Here is a 20,445-nt window from a genome sequence, read left to right on the forward strand (position 1 = left end):
ATATGGATGCATCCACCTTCGGGACTTTGAGAAGTTCCAGAAAATCCTCCGCGAATGGGTAAAGCTTGTTCATCACTCTGCTAACCCGAAGCGATGCATCCAGAGCCTCCCACTCATGGGAGAGTAATTCCAGGATGGTGGGATGAGATGAAAAATTTCTGGCTGGAGGGTGAAGACCTGCCAGGATGGGATCACCCCTCTTATCCGTCTTCAAAAGTTCGGAAGCTCCTGGAGAGGGGTCAAGATCCAATTTGGTCAGGACATGTGGAATAATGGGGTCCAATTCATCCCTCTGAAAGTCATAAGATGCGCGGGCCATCGCTCTCAAGTTGCGCACAGGACGTGGGGGTCATCCAAACCTGGATCCACATCAGAGTCCTGAAGGGCGTTTGGGTCCGGAGCAATGGTAGCTGATATCATCCTAACATGAGGGGTCCCCTGAGCACCACCCGGCCCCTGCGGAAGGGAACCTCCCTGCCCTTGAGGAAGCAGTGGTCCTGTAGCACCCAAGGGGACTCCTGGGGCTGGCACAGGCAGGGAATCTCCCAGCCAGGGAACTTTGGGTGGCAGGGGCGCCAACGCTGGGTCCTGTTGCTAGCTGTGTCTAGCCAGATAAGCATTGTGCATCAGGATAATAAACTCAGCCGAAAACGGCTCCAGAGGAGGTCCAGGGGTGGGGGCACAGGAGAGGGAGGTACAATAGGAGGGTCCCCCATGGGTGGCTCCACGTCTGGGAGATGAACCAGGGTAAGAATTGGGGGTGAGGATGCTCGGCTGAGGTCTGCCACAGCATCCTGTTGTGGTGAAGAAAGTATCCCCAAAGACAAAATGGCCACCATTCCAACACTGCCCGAGAACGGGGCTGGCCTCCCTGCAGTCGAGTGCGCATGGCCGCGCGCCAAGCGTGCCTCAGAGGTCAAGGGCCCTTCCCCTCCGGGGAGGCACCCTGTACAGAGCCTGGAGTGGGAGAGCCTCAATCCGAGCTCTCCACACGCTCCACATCGCGTGGTCCGCAGCATGGGGGAAGTTAGGTAAGTCTTCAGAAAATTTGACTCCCCCCCCCCCCCCCCCCCCCCCCCCGAATGAAAACCGTCACTGACAGCGAATGGAAGGCTCTGTCTCTCTGAAAAGGCACTGACCCTGTGAGGAGATAAAATCCCCTAATAAATATAATAATTTTTTTTTCCCCAAAGACCGAGGAATTTCGCTTCTCAGTCTGTGCTGCCCCAAGGAACACAGCTTCTTGGGACAGCGGGGCGGATGCGAAGGGGAGGGGCTGGACCACCAGCGTGCACCCCTGTATGAAGGAAACTCTGAAAGAAAAATTCACATAAAAACTTACCCCACAAGGTAAAAAAACAAAGAAGAAAGAACTAAGAGGCTAAACAGCAGTAACAGATCAGTCTGCAAGCTGCCTTCTAAGAAAGCCCTGAGGAGATACTTAGAGAGTACCATCTCCCTAAACAAACCTTTCTCCAGAAATTTAAATTTTTTTTTTTTAAACCGATCCATCCAAAAGAGAACAGTCAAAATTTAAACTAATCTCTCAAGTAGAAGGGAGAACCATAGGAACGACCCGCATCTGCTGGAGTCAGAGGAAATACTGAAGGGACACAGAGGGCACTCTACCTTACGAGAGGGCGCCCTTTCAGCTTTTGCTCTGACTCCATCTGCTGGAAAGGGGATATAACCCCACGGTCTGGACTGATCCGGGTACTTACAGAGAAAAGCAGTTTATAAATTCAATTAAAGAAATAAAAATAATTGATTTTGTTAGGAGGCCAAATAGTGACTAACCTATGGGCAATCAATTTTGGCTTCTAGCTCTTAGAGATAGCAAAAAAAATTTTTGTTGGAAATTTTTCTAAAGGCAAGAGAAAGGGTGAATTGGCCTTCAACATGAATAAACTCTACAAAAACATCTGGTGTGGCTCCAGATTTGTATAAGAATTGATGCCTAAAGATATACACTCCTCAAATAGGCCACAGCTATCTACTACATTTGACACATACCTACAACTCTCACCACTTAGATTTTCAAGTTATCACCCAGCAGCAAATGATGATGAAGCTCCAGATTAAATATTAAATGGAGTCAATATTATAGTTTCACTATTTCATGATTTCCCAAATAAACATTTTATAAAGCAATCTTTTGGTATAAATAAATATATATCTACACCCACACAAATATACTATATATATTTTTACACATTTTTTCAAATATTTTATGTCCAAAAATAAAATAAGACGCTCATAAAACAGCAAAAATTGGAACAAGAAAAATTCAGTTTTATTCCTATTTATGTTAAGATTATCCTGCTTCATTTGGGGCAAATGTTCTTATTGTATCCTTCCTCTTCCATTCTACATCAAAGGCATTAAAGTTACATATAGAAAACTGATGGAATGCACTGGTTCAGAGGGATACAGCAACCTAAAATGTTTCCTCTATTCCAATTACTCATTGATGCTATATTCATTTTAACAAGTATATACAAAAGTATGCCAAGTACATTCACTTAGTTCAATCAAACATGAAATTCATAACGCTGGTGCTTCTATAATTCCAGACTCACAGCAGGTATTGTTTTATATACACTGAAGATCCAATATTTTGATCAAGGGACTTTCTGTCCAAAATGTAAACATATATGCTAATTATGTGACAAAAAAAAGTGCAGGACACTCATAAAACTAACAAGTCATGTCATCTATTGGTAAAAAAAAAAATCTAAAGCATCCATTTAATCCTGATTACATCCAGAAACAAAAACCACTTAATTTAAACCTTGAGAAACAGAAGTGAGAAAATGAAGACCACTTTCTGATATGAAATAAATATCTATTTGATATAAAGAGAAAATTTAAGTAGGATGGAAACCTGTTATCACTTTAAGGTGTTTGGTAAGTTATAAATTAATCATTTTACTATGAATATCCTAAATGCATTTTCTAAAGAGTATGAAACAGTTCCCTGTGTAAGCAGTGCATAAAAATAGTCATTACAGACACTGGTTCTCAAACCTATTTTATTGACCCCCCTCTCAGCCAATCGGCTGTTCTGAAGATCCACAAAGAATGTGACTGAGAAATCTATAGACATTTGTGACCTAATATATGCACACATGTATCATGAAATATCTGGATATCCTGAAAAACTGACTGATTGTGGAGTCACCAGCCCAGGTTTGGGAACCACTACTATAGTGTTTGAGAAGAATATTAGATGGAGCATCTGTTGAATATCTCAGTGCTAATAGAAAACTATCAACTGCTATTGTTTCCCATTGTCAAAATATACTGACACTTTCAATATATATATATATATATATACTATAAAAATATATTGTCAAAACAAAATTTTGTACTAGTTTAAAAGTTACTAAGCTGCTCTTGTTCATGTATATACTTATGTAGACAGAAAGACACAAGATACATATATATTTATTTATTTTACCTAGTGTGATGAGGATAGTAGACAAGCATGGTGGATCATATCAAGCTATCACAGGTCATCAGCAACAAGTAGAAGTAATATCTTCATTGAACCTGTGAATCTCTCTTTATACATTTATTTGGTGTTAATGTGCCATCTAATAGCTTATTGTCTTACGCTTATAATTTTGCTACCGTACGATGATTAAAAAATAAAGAAAACTTTGCTTACTTGGACTTGTTAGAAAGTGTTTGGATAAACTCAAGCAAACTTTTGAATACTGTCTCATGACTGTACATTTATGTATATTTCTAGGAAGCCAGGAAAAAGAGAAACAGGTGCCATCTGCCTTATGATGGCCCACCACATCTCATTTCCCATATTATGCATCACATTTCCAAGGTGGTTCTAGCAATTCACCTTTGCCATGCTGGAATCGCAGCATTAAAGCCAAACACATGCCAAAATGAAGAACAGAGATGAAAGGGATTCTTCCTCGCTCCCAATCACCTCACTTACCTGCCTATTTGTCATCTCCCTCTCCTCCAGCTTTTTTTTTTTGTAAACTACACATAAGACATGCTCATTAATATTTTCTCTCCAGTTGGTTGAACATTTTTTTCCCAAAGTTAAATGTGTACCGTACAAGGTTCTGATTCCAAATGCAGGGCACAATATCTATTGCCGTATCAGCAGTTCTCCAATCTTCTGCTGCCAGATTTTCCCTCCAGAAGGCCCTGGCTGGAGTGTAAATGGAGGGTAGACCAAAAGAAGCTAGCTCAGCAGTGGCTATCTGATACTGCATGTGAAGACCACTGAAGCAGTTTTGTTAATTGTCAACTACATTGAATCTACATATTACTAACTTATATAAGAAGAAATAAAAGTAGGCGATACCTTGACTAATTTAATGTTTTTTTGTGACTAGCTTTTGATACATAGTCATAACACATTAAAGCTAGTCTCCAAAATAAGTTTCTGAGTTATTTATTGGTCTCTCACCTATGTCTTGCTTGTTTACCTTTAGTTCTTTGTTATACACATTAGTATAAAAATAAGAACAGAACAGAGGGGGAGGGGAAAGGAGGAGAATTTGTTAAGATAATCGATATAGTGAACCAAATTTTGGTAAATGGAGAACAAAAACAAGGAAACAAAAATCACATTTTCAAATACAATATTACTTCATCTTTGTTCCTTTTGAACAGCAGTGCATATGATAGCTTAGCTGCTTACATTCCAACATTAAACACAGTAGCCTGCCTGAAAGCAAATAGGTTAATTTTAAACCATCTCAAAACACAGACATAGCGCTCAGATTCTAATTAAATGTAAACACAACATAATTAAATACACTATTAAATCTAAAAGCGCAGACATCTCTAGAACACTCCTATTGAACCTCTGTGAAGTGTTACTAAGCACTTGTGAGTTTTTAGTTTTATTGAGTCTTTGGAAAAACAAAAATTATAGTGCAAAACAGCAGTGGCTTATGTATATTGTTTAGATGGCAAGATTTTATCAAATCATCAATAATGGGAATGCATTTTTTAAATTATATTTTTGAACTCTTCACATAAGGAACTAACTCTGTTCTTTTAAGGAAAGGTAAAGGAGCTACTGAAAATGGTGCATGGCCTGCACCACAAGATATAGATACAGACTGAAAGAGCTAAGGATATACTCTCTTTAGAATGAAGGAAGGAAGGGAATGGGGAAATAGAAAGCAAACATTCCAATAGTTTAAGAGATTTCAATAATATACCAGAAGGAAGCATTTTTCATAGAATGAAAAGTTCAAGGAGAAGGAATTATATGAAGCTAAAGGATGTGAGAAAAGTTTCTCTCTCACTGAGAGGGTGATGGACACCTGGAACAGCATAGGTTACAGGAGCCAAAAACAAGCATTCAGAATTCATGGAAGAAATACAAAGGGGCTTGAAACAAAATAGAAAGGCAGGTCAAGGCAAAAAAAAAAAAAAAAAGGGATAAAGTTATGCAGTTGGAATGCAAAAAAATCCATTAGCCATGTGAAAATTAAAAAAGACAAGAACTGGAACTGGCAAATTGCAAAGAGAACTAGAAGCAAGCATCTCAGATGACCTCAAGGTAACTAGTCCATGTAATAAAGAAACTAGGAAAGCTAACAGTAAGCTTAGTTGCATAGGCAGGTATATTAGCAGAAAAAACATATATTGCCTCTGTATAGGTCACTTGCAAGACCCCCACCTTAAATACCGTATTCAGTTCTGGAGGCTTTGCCTCTGTGTAGGGACATGGAAAGGAAGGAGATGATTCAGGAAAGGGCTACTAAAATGATGTAGGGCATGCGCCACAAGCTCTACAAATAAAGGCTTAAGACACTTAAAATGTACGCCCTAGAGAAAAGAAAGGAAGGGGCGGGGGAACATGATAGAAACTTTCTAACATTTGACAAACTCAATAAAGTATTGGAAAGTGAAATCTTACATAGAAGAGGAAATCCAAGGATGTGATGCTGAAGGAAGGAAAGAGAAGAAGCTTGAGGAAATGGTTCTGTAGTGACAAGGCAGCTGATTCCTGGAATGGATTATTGGCAGATGAAGCAACAATCAGAATTGTGATGGAATTTAAAAGAGCTCGGGGACAGGTACAGAGTGTGGAGTTATGGGAGTAACACCTCGTTAGGATAGGGCGGTGATGGGAGCAGGGTTGAGAGTCTGGGTGAGGGAGCTGGTGCTGGTTTAGGCAACGGGAATTTGTCCACTTGTATATGCAAGTGGTAGAAAATCAGAGAGAAGATCTCAATCTGGGCAAACTAGATGGGCCAGTTGGTGTTTATCCGAAGACGCTTATGTAGAAGCTCGTATTTGGTACCAGTGCAGTTGGTTTTAGGAAGGGTTAATTTTATAACTGTGAGAGAGGGTGTAAAATCTGTTCGCATCTTTTTTCCACTAAATTTTCAAGGCAAATTTATGCACACAAGTTTACTTTGAAAATTCCCACATAAGTGGCCTTTAGCCACCCGAACTCAAACAAATTTTTACCTGCTCTAATGAGGGTATAACTTTTAAAACATAAAAGTATGCTGATAGGTCCTAACTCTGCCCCACCCCCTGAAACATGTCTCCCCAGTGCACGTAAAAGTACGTGCAAAATGAGGTCACACGCATTCTTTTATGTGCTGTCAGCTCCAGGCCATTTTATAACAGCCTTTCATGTGAAAATTCAGCCCATAATGTGCTCCTATGGCTGCAGCCCTCATGGTTCTGTCATGACTCCTCCCACAGCTGGGAGCTGAAGGAAGGTGGCAGGGCTGAGGTTTGGTTACACCGTCAAGCCACTCCTTCCGAATCCGATTTACACAGAAATGGACAGCTGAAATCTTTGGAACACACAAAAGGAAATCAGGATCTGGACTGCACAGGGGGAAGAATTTTCAAGGCAAATTTATGCGGGTAAATACTGATTTACCCAAGGGCTTGATTGAAAACTGCCTTCCTTGGAGGAGCTAAAAAGTAGGCGGGGACTTTTCGGCCTGCGTACTCTTATCCGCATCACTAAAGGCAGCGTTATTTTGGGCAGATTTAGGTCCGAGGAGGGAAGCAGCAGGCATATGACATAGCCGTTTCTTCCTTCCTTCTCTGCCATCCGTGCAAATGAGCAGTCGCAAAGTACATGGGCGATTTTAACTCGCGTATTTAATGTGGATTTTCAAAAGAGAAAGTGCTCGCATGGTTTCCCTTTGAAAACGTGGGTAAAGTATACATGCTAAAATCCCCCGTGTGATTTGAACAACGTCCCCACAGAGACATTTTAAAAGGGAATGACGTTTTGTTTTTTTTTGAGGGATTGGTTTTAAAATGTATTCTGGCACAACGTATCAACCTTCGTAATTTTGGAAGGTTACCCAGCAGCCAAGAGGACAGCAGAGTGGCCTGCCTGCCCCTGTTACCAAAGAATGAATGCCTTTTCAATCTGAACCATTCAGCGTAGGCATTTATTTTTCATAGGCAGTGGCAGCCAAGCTGCCCACTCACTGCTGACAGAGGAGAGTAACACGGCCATAGTAAATAACCGCAATCTCTGCACCCCCCATAAGAGCTTAGTATATAGCAGAGGGTTGTTTTTTTTTAGCTGCCTATGGTTAAACACAGTGCACTTTAGTACAAAGGCCTCTTTATAATGAATGAAACAAGAAAAAGCAGCCAACTATACTGGGAACTAGAGACGTGCATTCGTTTTTTGTGAATTAGGCAATTTCAACGAAATTGCCTAATTTGGCATCGTTTGGGGGAACCGAAAAACAAATGGAATTTTTCCAAAATTTAGGGAAAATGTGTTTTTCGGGTTAGCATGCACTAACTCCAGTTAGCACGCACTAACTTTGACCCATTAGTGCGCACTATCGGGAGTTAGCGCGCACTAACTCCCAATAGTGTGCACTAACCCAAAAATCGGGGGCCCCCGAAAAAAAAACCCCCACACCGAAGGAAAAATGAAATTTCCCGCAGGGGCCTCGAAAACGAAGCCCGAAACGATTTTAAAAAATGATGCACATCTCTACTGGGAACTACAATATTCTACCTATGTACAGTACTGGCAGCTTTAACATCTCGGCAATGTGCACCAACATTTGTATTAGAGCAACCCATGGCAAATGCAGGGCCAGCCAAAGATTGCTGGCTTGTTACTGTTGCCAGTATTGTACATCCCTCTGGAGTCCAGCAACTCTCAGGCATATTCAAGCCCTTTTATCATCCAGGATCACAAATCACTAGCTTTAATCAAGAAAGATATCTGTTCATTGTTAGGCTGATGTTTGCTCTATATGATTTTCCAGGCCTGCAATTGTAGTCTGCTACAAAAATAAAACTACTAATGTGGGAAATACATTTGGGGGTACATTTTAAAAAACAGCGCGTGCGCGAACAAAAGTACGCCAGATTTTATAAGATACGCACGGTGCGCGCAAGGGGGTGCACATTTGTGCAACTTGCACGTGCCGAGCCCTGCACGCGCTGCCCGTTCCCTCTGAGGACGCTCCGAAATCGGAGTGGCCTCGGAGGGAACTTTCTTTCTACCCCTCCGCACCTTCCCCTCCCTTCCCCTACCTATCTAAGCCCCCCCTACCTTTATCGCACAAGTTACACCTGCTCGAAGCAGGCGTAACTCGCGCGCACCAATGGCCCGCTGCCGCACCATCACCCGACCCGGGGGCTGGTCTGGAGGCCTTGGTCACGTCCCCGAACGCCCCCGGGCCGGCACCACGCTACCCGGAACACCCCGAACATCGCGCCACCCCCCGACACGCCCCCCTAGCAAAGCCCCAGGACTTACGGGCAACCCGGGGCTTGCGTGCGCCGCCGAGCCTATGCAAAATAGGCTCGGCGCGCGCAAGGTTTTTTTTTTTTGTTTTTTTTTTAAGGGTTACGTGCTTAACTTAAGCGCGTAACCCTTTTAAAATCCAGCCCTTGCTGTTCCCAGTGAATAAGCAAAGCCAACAGTCAAACCACAAGAGTGTTCACAGTGTCTTAAATCAAGAGTTTAAAAGGATCATTTTCTTCTTTGAATATGGACTACTCACTAGCACTTAGAATAAAACTGTATGTTTCACATCATAATTACAACCATGTTGAGAAGAATTTAAACTTAAAACTAGCGATGGCTATACTTAACACAGTTTTCATACACAACTATAAAACCTTGCATTCAAATTAAAGAGCCATTCTGCAGATCTGAGTTGTTTAGTTTGTTATCCATATTGCACATTGGCAATACAACCTAAATGTTTTCCTCAAACTAAAACAACTTTCAAAGAGCACCCACAATGAACATGAATAATTCCTTAAAATCATGATGGTTCCTGAAGCGGATGAGAAGCAGACAGTGACAGGAAGAGAGACTTAACTCAAAAATAAAATAGAACTTTGCCTTTTCAGCTATATCTGAGATAAGATAACTCAAATCTTGAACTTTTGGTTCAAAATAGTCACATTAATTTCAGAGTGGGAGCACTTCTAAATTAAAAGCATTAGCTATGCTCTGTTTCCAGCCATCACGTGGACACAGTCCTCCAGTCCATTTCGGTCTGCGCTTGTCGTTTTCTTGTAGCTCATTAGACAGCTCTATCATGCTGGCGGCGCAGGCTGAAGGAGCCCTTTCTCTGCCAGGTAGTTTTTCAGGGTGTTGTAGATATGAAGCTGCTGCTCTGGCTGCAGTACTAGGAGCTGTTGGAGCACTTTGCTGGGATTTGGACCCCTAAAAAAAAACCAAAAAAAAACTTTTGAGGATTTTATTTAGAAACAAACATGGGGGGGGGGGGGGCGAGAAGAGATGGATGAGAAATAAATCATAAACATATTCTGCAGCATTAACGTGTCCCTCTGCCAATAAAATGTAAAAATAAGACTTTTTTGCATTCCGCATGTGCATCTATTTTATTTTTGGACTTCTTTTTCTAGCTAAAATCCTTTTCTACCCTTTTGGTTACTCTGGGCTGAAAACCGTACTGCAGGCAGTCTCTGTTCGGACATGTTACCATGAAATGGTAGCAACTTCTAAGAAATATATTTTATTTATTTTTGTGACACAAAAATTCTGAGAATTTGTAACAGATTATTTGTATTTAAGAGAAAAAGAATATTTCTTGGAGAAAATGAAAAAAAAATGTTTGCATGGCAGATTATATGGCTTGAAACATCTCGACTGCTCATTTAGCATGGATTATCCCCAGATTCCTGAGTTTTGAACACATGCACCACATGTATCTTCCTGCAGCTTCCATAGGCCAGATGCACTAAAGTATTTTCCTATTTTGTGTCTGTAAGAAAAATATTTAGGACTTCAGATCCCTATGACACCTGAGATTTTATTTTGGGTGGAGGGGGAGCCTTGCAGTACAAGTATAACAATTGGGCTGGGGAGGAAGGGAGCAAGATGGTGGACACTGCTTCCCTTGCTCTGGGAGATCCACATCATTGAACTGGTAAGTGCCATCTAGTTTTAATATAGTGAAATGGGAAGACCCAAAAAAAAATTCATCCTGCTTCAGCAGTGGCACCCATACAGCGGGTCCTATAGATTCCTATGTAGTGCAGGGAACAAAACTGGGCTGGGAAGTGAAGGGAGCCATTTCAGGTTTTCCCCACCCAAGGCATCTCTTACCACTGAGGGGAAATCCCCCCGCCCATCACCACTGATGACTGCTATGCTCTCCTGTGCATTCTTGGCTTTGATACCACTTGATTAAGTCAGACATGAGCAAGCTGGGGCAGCAGTGCAAGAGGCCAGGACCACAAACAACTGTATAGTGCTGAGGGATTGCTAACAGCAGAAGCTGCATTTGCTGGCAGGTGAGTAGAACTTGCTGGGAAAGATCCAGTCCTGCAAAGGAAATTGTTGATGACTTTGCTATTACTTTGTGTGGATATTTGTGTGCTGATCAGTAATCTGAAAGCTTGAATTCATCTTGTATGAAGTTTGAGTTTATAATTGTGTGTTGGGAACTAGACAGTATGAATTAATCATGTGTGAATTTTATATTTAATGTGAAGTTTATAATTTTGTGTGCACTTTGGGGAAAAGTGAGAATTTGCAAAAGTCACTTGCTTGATATGAGGTGGTGTGATAAGTGGTTCCTGCAAATAGTCACTGGTGTTTGAAAATCAGACCTCCAGGGTTGCTTTCTTCAGAGGCAGGTTGAACTACGGAGTCTCAATATGTGGATGAAAAGATGGTGCAAGGAAGAGGACTTTAGATTGGTTAGGAATGGAAGAACCTTCAGGGAAGGGGTAGCCTATCTTAACCAGGATGGAACCTGGCTACTGGTGTTAATTTTTAAAAATGAGATAGAGCACTTTTTAAACTACACCAGGGGAGAAAGCAGATAGCTTCCTCTGAACAATGTGCTTCTGAGAAACAATCTACCAAGCACATTTGTAAAAAAAGAGAAGTTAGACTATCCCAGTAGTAAAGCTATAGTTAAGGCTGAAGTAGCCCAGATGGATGTAAATAAAGAGTGCACAAATGTAAATAACTCAAAAACTGCCAGTATCTTCAGTTAATAAGCAGGTTGCAAATAGAAATAAAAATAAAAAACATACCTTAAAAATGTCTGTATGAGAATGCCTGAAATAAATTTTGAATGGGTTTCTGCACAGAAAAATAGCATATGCGCTCATAAGTAACATGTGTTCATTTGTATGCTATTTTATTAGCATCAAAAGTATGCATGTATTTTCGGTTTCGCATGCACATTTTACTGGCACAAAAGAGAGGGTGTCGAGAGGTGTTCCAGGGTGAGGTCTAAATGTGTGCGCTGTAATCGCCCTTTTTAAAGAGATATCCATATATACATTACCAAACTTATTCATACACTTTCATACCTGTTGACGCGCTCAAGCGAAATTGGACTTGTCCGTTGTCTGCAATTTTTGGGTGGGAGGTCTGGGTGAAGTGCTAGAGGGTCTGGGTGACTTGGTAGAGTTATCGGCGAGCTGGTGATTTCAAGTACATGTGCAAGTATTTTCAAAATGGTATTCGGGCATACATTATAAAATACCCACCTCTGTGTATAAATAGGGGTTTATTGCATGTAAATGTTAGATTTTTTTTTTTTTTGCACTTAAAATATACACATGCACGTTTATAAAATAGGTAGAGAAAGTAAGCGCTTGTATTGGAAATATCTGTGCGTACTGAAACACACGCATGTACTTTCAGAGCAGAACTACATGATACTTTTATAAACTGCAGTTATAAAACTTTGGGATTCATCTCTTGTGTGTCAACTTTCACACACAAATGCAGTACCACAAATAGGTTTGAAAGTTACGCTCTAAGGAGCTCATTCACAAAGTCTAACACAGGGATAATGTGAGGGACTTCAAATATCTTGTGCTATTGTGCTCCCGCATCATGTGTATTAGTGAGCTGATTAGCATACAAAGGCATGCTTATTAGCACATTACTAGCCTAAACTATGCAAATCAAATAACATGGCTTGTCTAGAAAATCATAAACTGCGTTATCTGATGTGAAGTTAGCTACACCTCTTGACTCGTAGCTAACTTTCCCTCAGGTCTATCCAGTAAAGTGCGGCCGCGTTTACCCTGCTCCTAACCCGCATTCTACTCACTTTCAGGCCGCGTTAGCCCTTCCTGCGATCTCGAATTCTCTTTAACCTACTCCTACCGTGTCCTAAAATCCCCGGGCAACCCCTTCCGCACGCGGCATATATATTGCATGCAAACGAGCGAATTAGCTATTCCCTAGCATCCCGTAATCCGCGCCCCGACTATCGCTATTTTTCCCTGCCGTTTTGTCACGCGTTTAACCTGCAAACTTACCGCCTACCCTTACCCCTGCGGTAGAGGCAGGGGTAAGGGTAGGCGGCAAGCTTTCCCCAGCCCCCGCTCACCTGCCCCGGCCGCGATCATGGGTGCCGGTCTCCGGGGCAGCCCCAGTCCTCTCCCCTCCTCCCGAAGCAAAAAAAAGCGAAAAAAACGTTGCAGCCCCCTCCGATGTCCGGAGGGGGCTGCAAAAAGTAAGTCGCTTTGCTGCTTCGTACTGCCAGCCCCTTCTTCCCTCCTCCCGGAGCAAGGCTGCTTTTCGCGCCCTGCTCCGGGAGGAGGGAAGAAGAGACACTGACAGTGTGAAGCGGCGAAGCGACTTACTTTTTGCAGGCGTCCATCTTCGCGAGCAGCTGGAGGCAGGAGAGGTCGTCCGATGTCCGGAGGGGGCTGCAAAAAGTAAGTCGCTTCGCCGCTTCGTACTGCCAGTCCCTTCTCCCCTCCTCCCGGAGCAAGGCTGCTTTTCGCGCCCTGCTTCGGGAGGAGGGGAGGGGGGACTGGCAGTCCCAACTTCCTGGTATCTGTCATTTCAAATGACATTTGAAATGACAGATACCAGCGTGGCGTGAAGCGTTAGGCCCACGCACCCAGGATACTGTATAGGCGCTCTATCCAGTAAAATGGGTTGCGCGGGCCTAACGCTTCACGGACCCTTCTTAGACGTGGTTTACATTTGCATGAAATTATAGTTCAGGATCGAGCGGTAGGTGAGCTGCACTGTGTGTGCGGCAACCGCGGGTGCGCCGGGCACTAACGCAGCTCTTCCTACCGCTCGGTACTGGATAGACCTGCCTGAGAGCATCAGGAAGCTAATGTACATCCCGATGTTCCCAGGTCCCTATCTTAAAGGAGCAGATGGCCCTGAGTAAGTTTGCCCTCAAAATGACAAAAATATCCTGGAGATCTCCATAAACCCTCTGTCTAACCCCACTGCTGCCCCTGCAGGTGGCTGTGGAGTAAAAATATTAATAATAATAATATTAATAATGAAAAAATAAATCCAGTGTTGGCTCTGCCCCTAACTGCCCCCCCCCCCAAGTAAAACATCTGCCCCCAAGGACAGACCCTACCCATAACTAACAATCTGTCCATGTTGGAATAATAGGAGCCTGGACGCCCCTAGGCTCTGGGCCTGGCCTTTGCCCCTATCATGCAATGGGGTGGCCAGCGCCATTTTGAAAAATAGTCACTGCCAGGCTTGGAGTCTAAGGGATGCACCTTAGTTATGAGGGGTAAGATTTTTTTTTACTTGAAGGGGAGGGGGTCAAATTGGACTTTTTATTTTATTTTTTAATTGATAATATTTGTACACTGTGGCTGCCTTTAGAGGTAGCAGGGTGGGAAAGGAGGTGTATGGAGATCCCTGGGGTATTTTTACCACTTTGGGGAGGGGCACACCCTAGGCCAAGCAACCATCACGCACTCTTTGGGAGCCATTTACCATCAGGAAAAATAGCATAGGAATCACAAAGCAGCAGGGCCAATTTTCCATCTAGGAAAAATATCACAGCTTAGTGAATGAGGCCCTAATATTGCAGAATTAGAATGTATAGGATAAGAGAATATAGACATAATAGGCATCTCAGAGATGTAGTGGATGGAGAATAACCAATGTGACACTATGATACCAATGCATAAAATTATATCGATGTGACAGGGCAGATCAAACTGGTAGAACAGTAGGATAGAGTCAAGCAGTATAAAAGTCCTGCAAAAAAATAAAATGCACCGTGGAATCCTTATGGATAGAAATTCCATGTGTGACAAGTAAAGGTACAGCAGTGGAAGGAAAATTGGTTCTTACCTGCTAATTTTCGTTCCTGTAGTACCAAGGATCAGTCCAGACCGCTGGGTTATGCCTCCCTTCCAGCAGATGGAGTTAGAGAAAAAAGCTGAAGGCACCCCCTGATAACTCAGTGTGCCCCTGCGATCCCCTCAGTATAATCAAAATCAAAGCAGAATGAAGTAAATTTAAAACAACCAATGACTACATCAAGAGAACTCCACTGAACAATAACCTGTGAAAACTATGTACATGAACAGAGTACGGATTAGAATGCTTCTTCATAGCCTTTAAAACACTGCAGAAAGAGAAAACAATGGAGCGAACTTGCGGACTCTCCAGAACACTATACCCCTGGGCGGGCATCTGGACTCATCCTTGGTACTACAGGAACAGAAATTAGCAGGTAAGAACCAATTTTCCTTTCCCTGTACGATCCAGGATCAGTCCAGACCGCTGGGATGTACCCAAGCTGACCTAAATGGGGTGGGACCCAGAGAGTCCCGCTCGAAGCACACTGCTGCCAAAAGAATAGACATCCGGAGACTGGACTTCTAAACGGTAATGCTTAGCAAATGTGTGCAAAGATTTCCAAGTAGCTGCTCTGTAAATCTCCTGCGGCGAAACACATTGGCTCTCTGCCCAAGATGCCACTTGAGATCTGATCGAATGAACTTTAAGACCATCTGGCACTTGCCGGCCATGACATATATATGCCGAAGCAATGGTGTCCTTCAACCATCGGGCAATAGTACTTCCTAGACTTATGTTATGTTTATTCCTGTAATTGTTCACTATGTTATGATATCTCAAAACTTCCATGATAAAAATTGTTCACTATGTAAACCGTTATGATGGCTTTACTGAATAACGGTATATAAAACCCTTCAAATAAATAAATAAATAAATAAATAGTAGCCTTGGAAGCCTTACATCCCTTCTTAGGACCGCTCCATAAGACAAAAAGATGATCTGACAAACGAAAAGCATTAGTCACTTCCAAGTACCGCAGAAATATCCGGCAGACATCCAGTCTCCTCAAGTCATGAGCCTGAGGAAAGTTCCGATCTAAATCAGGAAAAGTTGGTAACTCAGCTGACTGATTTACGTGAAACACCGATACCACATTTGGCAGAAAAAAAGGCACCGTCCTAAGCAAAACCCCAGAATCCGAGATCCGCAAGAACGGTTCTCTGCAGGACAACGCTTGAATCTCAGATATTCGTCTGGCCGAACAGATGACCATGAGGAACACCACCTTGAGTGTTAAATCTTTCAACATAGCCCACTTGATAGGCTCAAAGGGAGGACCGCAAAGCCCACGGAGAACCAAATTCAAACTCCACGAAGCACACACCGGTGGGTGTAAATGTTTGGTTCCCTTCAAAAAATGTGCCACATCAGGATGTCCTGCAAGAGTTACCTCTTAAACATCCTAACGCTGCTACCTGAACCCGGAGCAAGCTGTACGCCAGTCCCTTCTTTAAGCCTTCCTGCAAGAAAGCGAGAATGTGCACAATAGAGGCCTGACACCTTCAACCCGCTGAACCAGGAATCGAAAACCTTCTACACTCAAACATAAGTGAGAGAGGTAGAAGTCTTCCATGCGCGCATCCGGATACCCCCCTTCTTTCTCAACTGCCGCCTCTCATAAGCCAAGCCGCTAGACAAAAGCGAGCCGCTTGATCGAAAAATACTGGACCCTGTTGAAATAAATTTGGAAGGTGACCAAGACGCAAGGGACCGTCGACTGCTAGGTTGATCAGATCTGCGAACCACAGCCTCCGTGGCCATTCCGGAGCTACGAGAATCACTGGCCCCCGGTGGGACTCTATTCACCTCAAGACTTTTCCCACCAACGGCCAAGGAGGAAACACAGAGTAGTATGTCGCGGGGTCACGGAAGGACCAACGCATCTACCCCTTCTGCCCCGTGCTCCCTCCTGTGACTGAAAAAATGAGCTGCCTTTGCATTCAGCCGAGTAGCCATCAAATCCAGATGGGGCATTCCCCACCAACAAATCAAGAGGCGCATTGCTTCCTCGGACAGCTCCCACTCTCTGGGGTCTAGCCGCTGGCAACTGAGAAAATCTGCCTGAACGTTGTCCACTCCGGCTATGTGAGATGCCGCTAACCGGACCAGATGGCACTCCACCCAGACCATCAACTTGTCCGCCTCTGTGGCGACTGGATGACTATTTGTTCCTCCTTGTCTGTTGATGTAATCCACAGTCGTCTCATTGTTGGATAGAATCCTCACCGACTGATGCTGAACAAGCGGGAGAAAACTGCGCAACGCTAGATGAACCACCCTTGTTTCCACCTGATTTATGGACCACTTGGACTCCTGAGCTATCCATTGCCCCTGTGCTGATCGTGACTGACAGGCTGCCCCCAATTGGAGAGGCTGGCATCTGTAGTCACAATCATCCACTGGGGATTCTCTAGATCCATCCCCTGCTGTAAGTGATCAGGAACTAACCACCAATCGAGATTGGTCCTGGCGGGATCCATGAGGGGCAAGGTTAAATGGAACTCTTCGGACTTCGGGTCCCATTGGGAAAGCAACACCCTCTGCAAAGGTTTCATATGAGCAAACGCTCAGGGGACCAACTCCAGAGTAGACGCCATAGAGCCAAGAACTTGCAAATAGTCCCACACCTTGGGCAAAGGGAGGGCCAAAAGACAGCGCACCTGAGACATCAGCTTGAGCATTCTGTGCTGTGGAAGAAAAACCTTGCCCACAACCGTGTCGAAACGGGCTCCCAGGAATTGCAACCCTTGGGAAGGTACCAATTGACTCTTCGTGAAATTGACTACCCATCCGAGAGAGTGGAGACGATGCAACACCGACCGAACTGCCACTTTGCAAAGATCCTCCGACTTCACCTGAATGAGCCAGTCGTCCAAATAGGGGTGGATCAATATCCCCTCTTGTCTAACGGCCGCTGCCACTACCACACCATCACCTTGGTGAATATGCGAGGAGCGCCTGAAACTGGTAATGCTCGCCCAGGACCATGAATCGCAGAAATCTCCGATGACACTCTTGGATTCCTATGTGCAGGTAAGCCTCCATTAGATCCAAAGAGGCCAAAAATTCACCTTTGTGGACGGCCGCAATGACGGACCTCAATGTCTCCATGCGAAAACGAGGTACCCGAAGCGCTCTGTTGACCTTCTTTAAGTCTAATATCGGACGGAAGAAGCCCTCCTTCTTGGGCACTACGAAATAAATCGAGTACCTTCCGTTCCGACGCTCATCTGGCAGGCCTGGGGAAATCGCCTCCAGAGCCTTCAAACGAGCCAAAGTCTGGAGTACCACCTGCTGCTTTGCCCGGGACCCGCAAGGAGACACCAAGAACAGATCCTGTAGTGGGCGAGCAAAATCCAAAGCGTAACCGTGTTCTATGATGTTTAGAACCCACTGATCCAAAGTAATCTTAACCCATTCCTCATGAAACAGAGCGGCAACCTCCGATCTCCAGAACGAAGAAATGGGCCGGCACACCTGCAAAGACTTGTTTGCAGAGAATCCTTGGGAGGCTCCATCACAAGGAGGCTGTCTACCGAGAAAGGAATAAGCCCAAGACTGGGACCGTGCTGACACTTGTCGCGGAGGAAACGATGGGGCCCTACCCGCACGAAAACGGTGCTGACCCTGAAATGAGCCGAAAGGGTGAGAAGACCTGGGCTTATCCTCCGGGAACTTGTAAACCTTATTGTCCCCTAAGGCCTTAATTAGGTGCTCCAGGTCATCACCAAACAACAGTTTTCCTTTATATGGGAAGGAACCCAACTGAGACCGACGAGATGTCAGCCGACCAGTTGCGAAGCCAAAGAAGCCTCCTTGCCGACACCGCTGAGGCCATCGTGCGCGAGGATGTACGTAGGAGATCTACAAAGCATCCGTCGTATAAGCTACTGCCACCTCCATACAGTCTGCCTGTTCTGCCTCTGCCGGGGGAAGCTCCTGAGTTGTGAGCAACTGCTGCACCCATCTAAGAGTAGCTGTCTGCATGAGACTACTACACACGGCTGCCCTGACGCCCAGTGCCGAAACCTCAAAAATCCTTTTGAGAAGAACCTCCAGCTTCCTATCCTGGAGGTCCTTAAGAGCTGCCGCTCCCGTCACAGAAATGGTTGTGCGCTTAGCAATTGCCGAGACAACCGCGTCCACCTTAGGAATCTTAAGCAGATCCAAGGACTCCTCCAGAAGCGGATAAAGCTTTTCCATGGCTCTACTAACTCGCAGGCTGGCTTCAGGCGCATCCCATTCCCGAGTCATAAGCTGCAAAAGCATCGGGTGGAAAAGGGAAGCTTTTAGGCGGAGCCCGAAGACCCGACAACCCCTGAGGAAGGCTCCGCCCCTGAGGAAGGCTCCGCCATGGGCTGCGGTGCCTGAATATCTAGTTCCGCGAGCACATAAGGGATCAAGGGATCCAGCTCCTCCCTGCGAAATAACCGCACTCGTGGGTCATCCCCATCAATGTGCCGCCATCCCCTGTCCAGCCAGATCCCGATCCTCCCAAGGGTGATGACCCTTGGGAGGATCGGGATCTGGCTGGACAGGGGATGGCGGCACCACAGCATCAGGAACTGTACGAGGTGGCTGGTCCCTAGGGGCCACTGTACCCTCTGCAGGCCTAGAAAGCGTTGCAGGTGAAGGCTCCTGCAAATTCCAATCTGCCTCAGCCTCCATGCAAGCTTTATGCAACAATAATACAAATTGAGAAGAAAAGGGGTGCTGCCGCTTTAAGGGCCCCCCCCAAGAGGCAAGACAAGGCGGGGAGTCAACACCCAAACCACACGGCTTTTCAGGGCTTAAATTATGAGGAGAAAGTCGCGGAGGGGATTCTACTTCCCCGGAGCCATGCGCAGTATCAGACCCGGAATCGGGCAAAATGACTACCATTCCCGCACTTCTCAGGGACGGGGACGACCTCTGATTGCGAGCAGGGAGACATTTTTCTTTTCTTTTTTTTTAAATTTATTATTTATTAATTTTTCCATAATTAACAAGGAGTTTCAAAAGCCAATACATCACTTATATTATTCCCGCAATACTTTCATATACAATATTAGATGTAAATTAATATCATATTTCAAATTATATCCATTTGAAACTCCTATAATCATAATAGGTTACATAAACAAGGAAAAAAAGAGATCCAAGGTTTATGAGAGCAATTTAAAGAGGTAAAAAATAAAAATACAGGAAAATTAAAGGAGAGGTTTAAACATTTATAAATCCCATGACTAGCTAAGGTTCAGCTCCCACAGTCCTGTAATTATCCAAAAAATAATGCAATTGTGATGGCTCAAAATAGACATATCGATTATTATTGATATACATCATGCATTTACAAGGATATCTTATTGTTATTTTAGCTCCCAATTGCCTTGCTTACTGGCACTTCTCCAACATCTTTTTTCTGCGGTTTTGTGTAGATCTTGTAACATCGGGATAAATTCTAATCTTTTGACCAAAGAAATTTTTCCCTATTACGGAGAAAAAGTTTTAAAACAGAGTTCTCTGTCTGCAGGAAAAAGGGAGACTTTTTTCTAACCCTCGCGATCGTGTAAGGGATGGCCGCTTGCCTGCACCCGGTCCCTGAGAAGGACCTTCACCCCCGGGGGATGCAACGCGAGCAAAGTCCCTTGCGGGAGAGCCGCGCTGCAGGCTCTCCATAGGCGGAGCAATGCACTCCCCGTGGCATGCCTGTCCGAGCTGCCACAGAAAAATTCGCTGGGTAAGTGACCCAGGAGATTACAACCGGCTATGTTTATTAAATGCTCTTTTTTTTTTTAAACTTTAACTTTTAAAGCCGGCAAACCAGGGGAATGACACATCCCTGGGCTCTTAACAGAGGAATGAAGTTTCTCTGAATC

At 44.2% G+C, this 20,445-nt stretch overlaps 1 protein-coding gene across 1 annotated transcript in view; it reads right to left on the minus strand.

Moving 5' to 3' along the window:
• Window positions 1–8,790: 8,790 nt before the first annotated feature.
• The window catches only part of CDS1 (CDP-diacylglycerol synthase 1), a 194,843-nt gene continuing 183,188 nt past the window's right edge, over window positions 8,791–20,445 (minus strand). Inside the window, exon 13 of the mRNA XM_029599378.1 lies at window positions 8,791–9,679. Coding sequence (XP_029455238.1) covers window positions 9,550–9,679 — 130 coding nt within the window. The 3' untranslated portion in view covers window positions 8,791–9,549. The remainder of the gene's footprint in view (window positions 9,680–20,445) is intronic.

This window comes from Rhinatrema bivittatum, chromosome 1 (assembly GCF_901001135.1).
Source record: "Rhinatrema bivittatum chromosome 1, aRhiBiv1.1, whole genome shotgun sequence".
In the NCBI taxonomy this organism is placed as follows: domain Eukaryota; kingdom Metazoa; phylum Chordata; class Amphibia; order Gymnophiona; family Rhinatrematidae; genus Rhinatrema; species Rhinatrema bivittatum.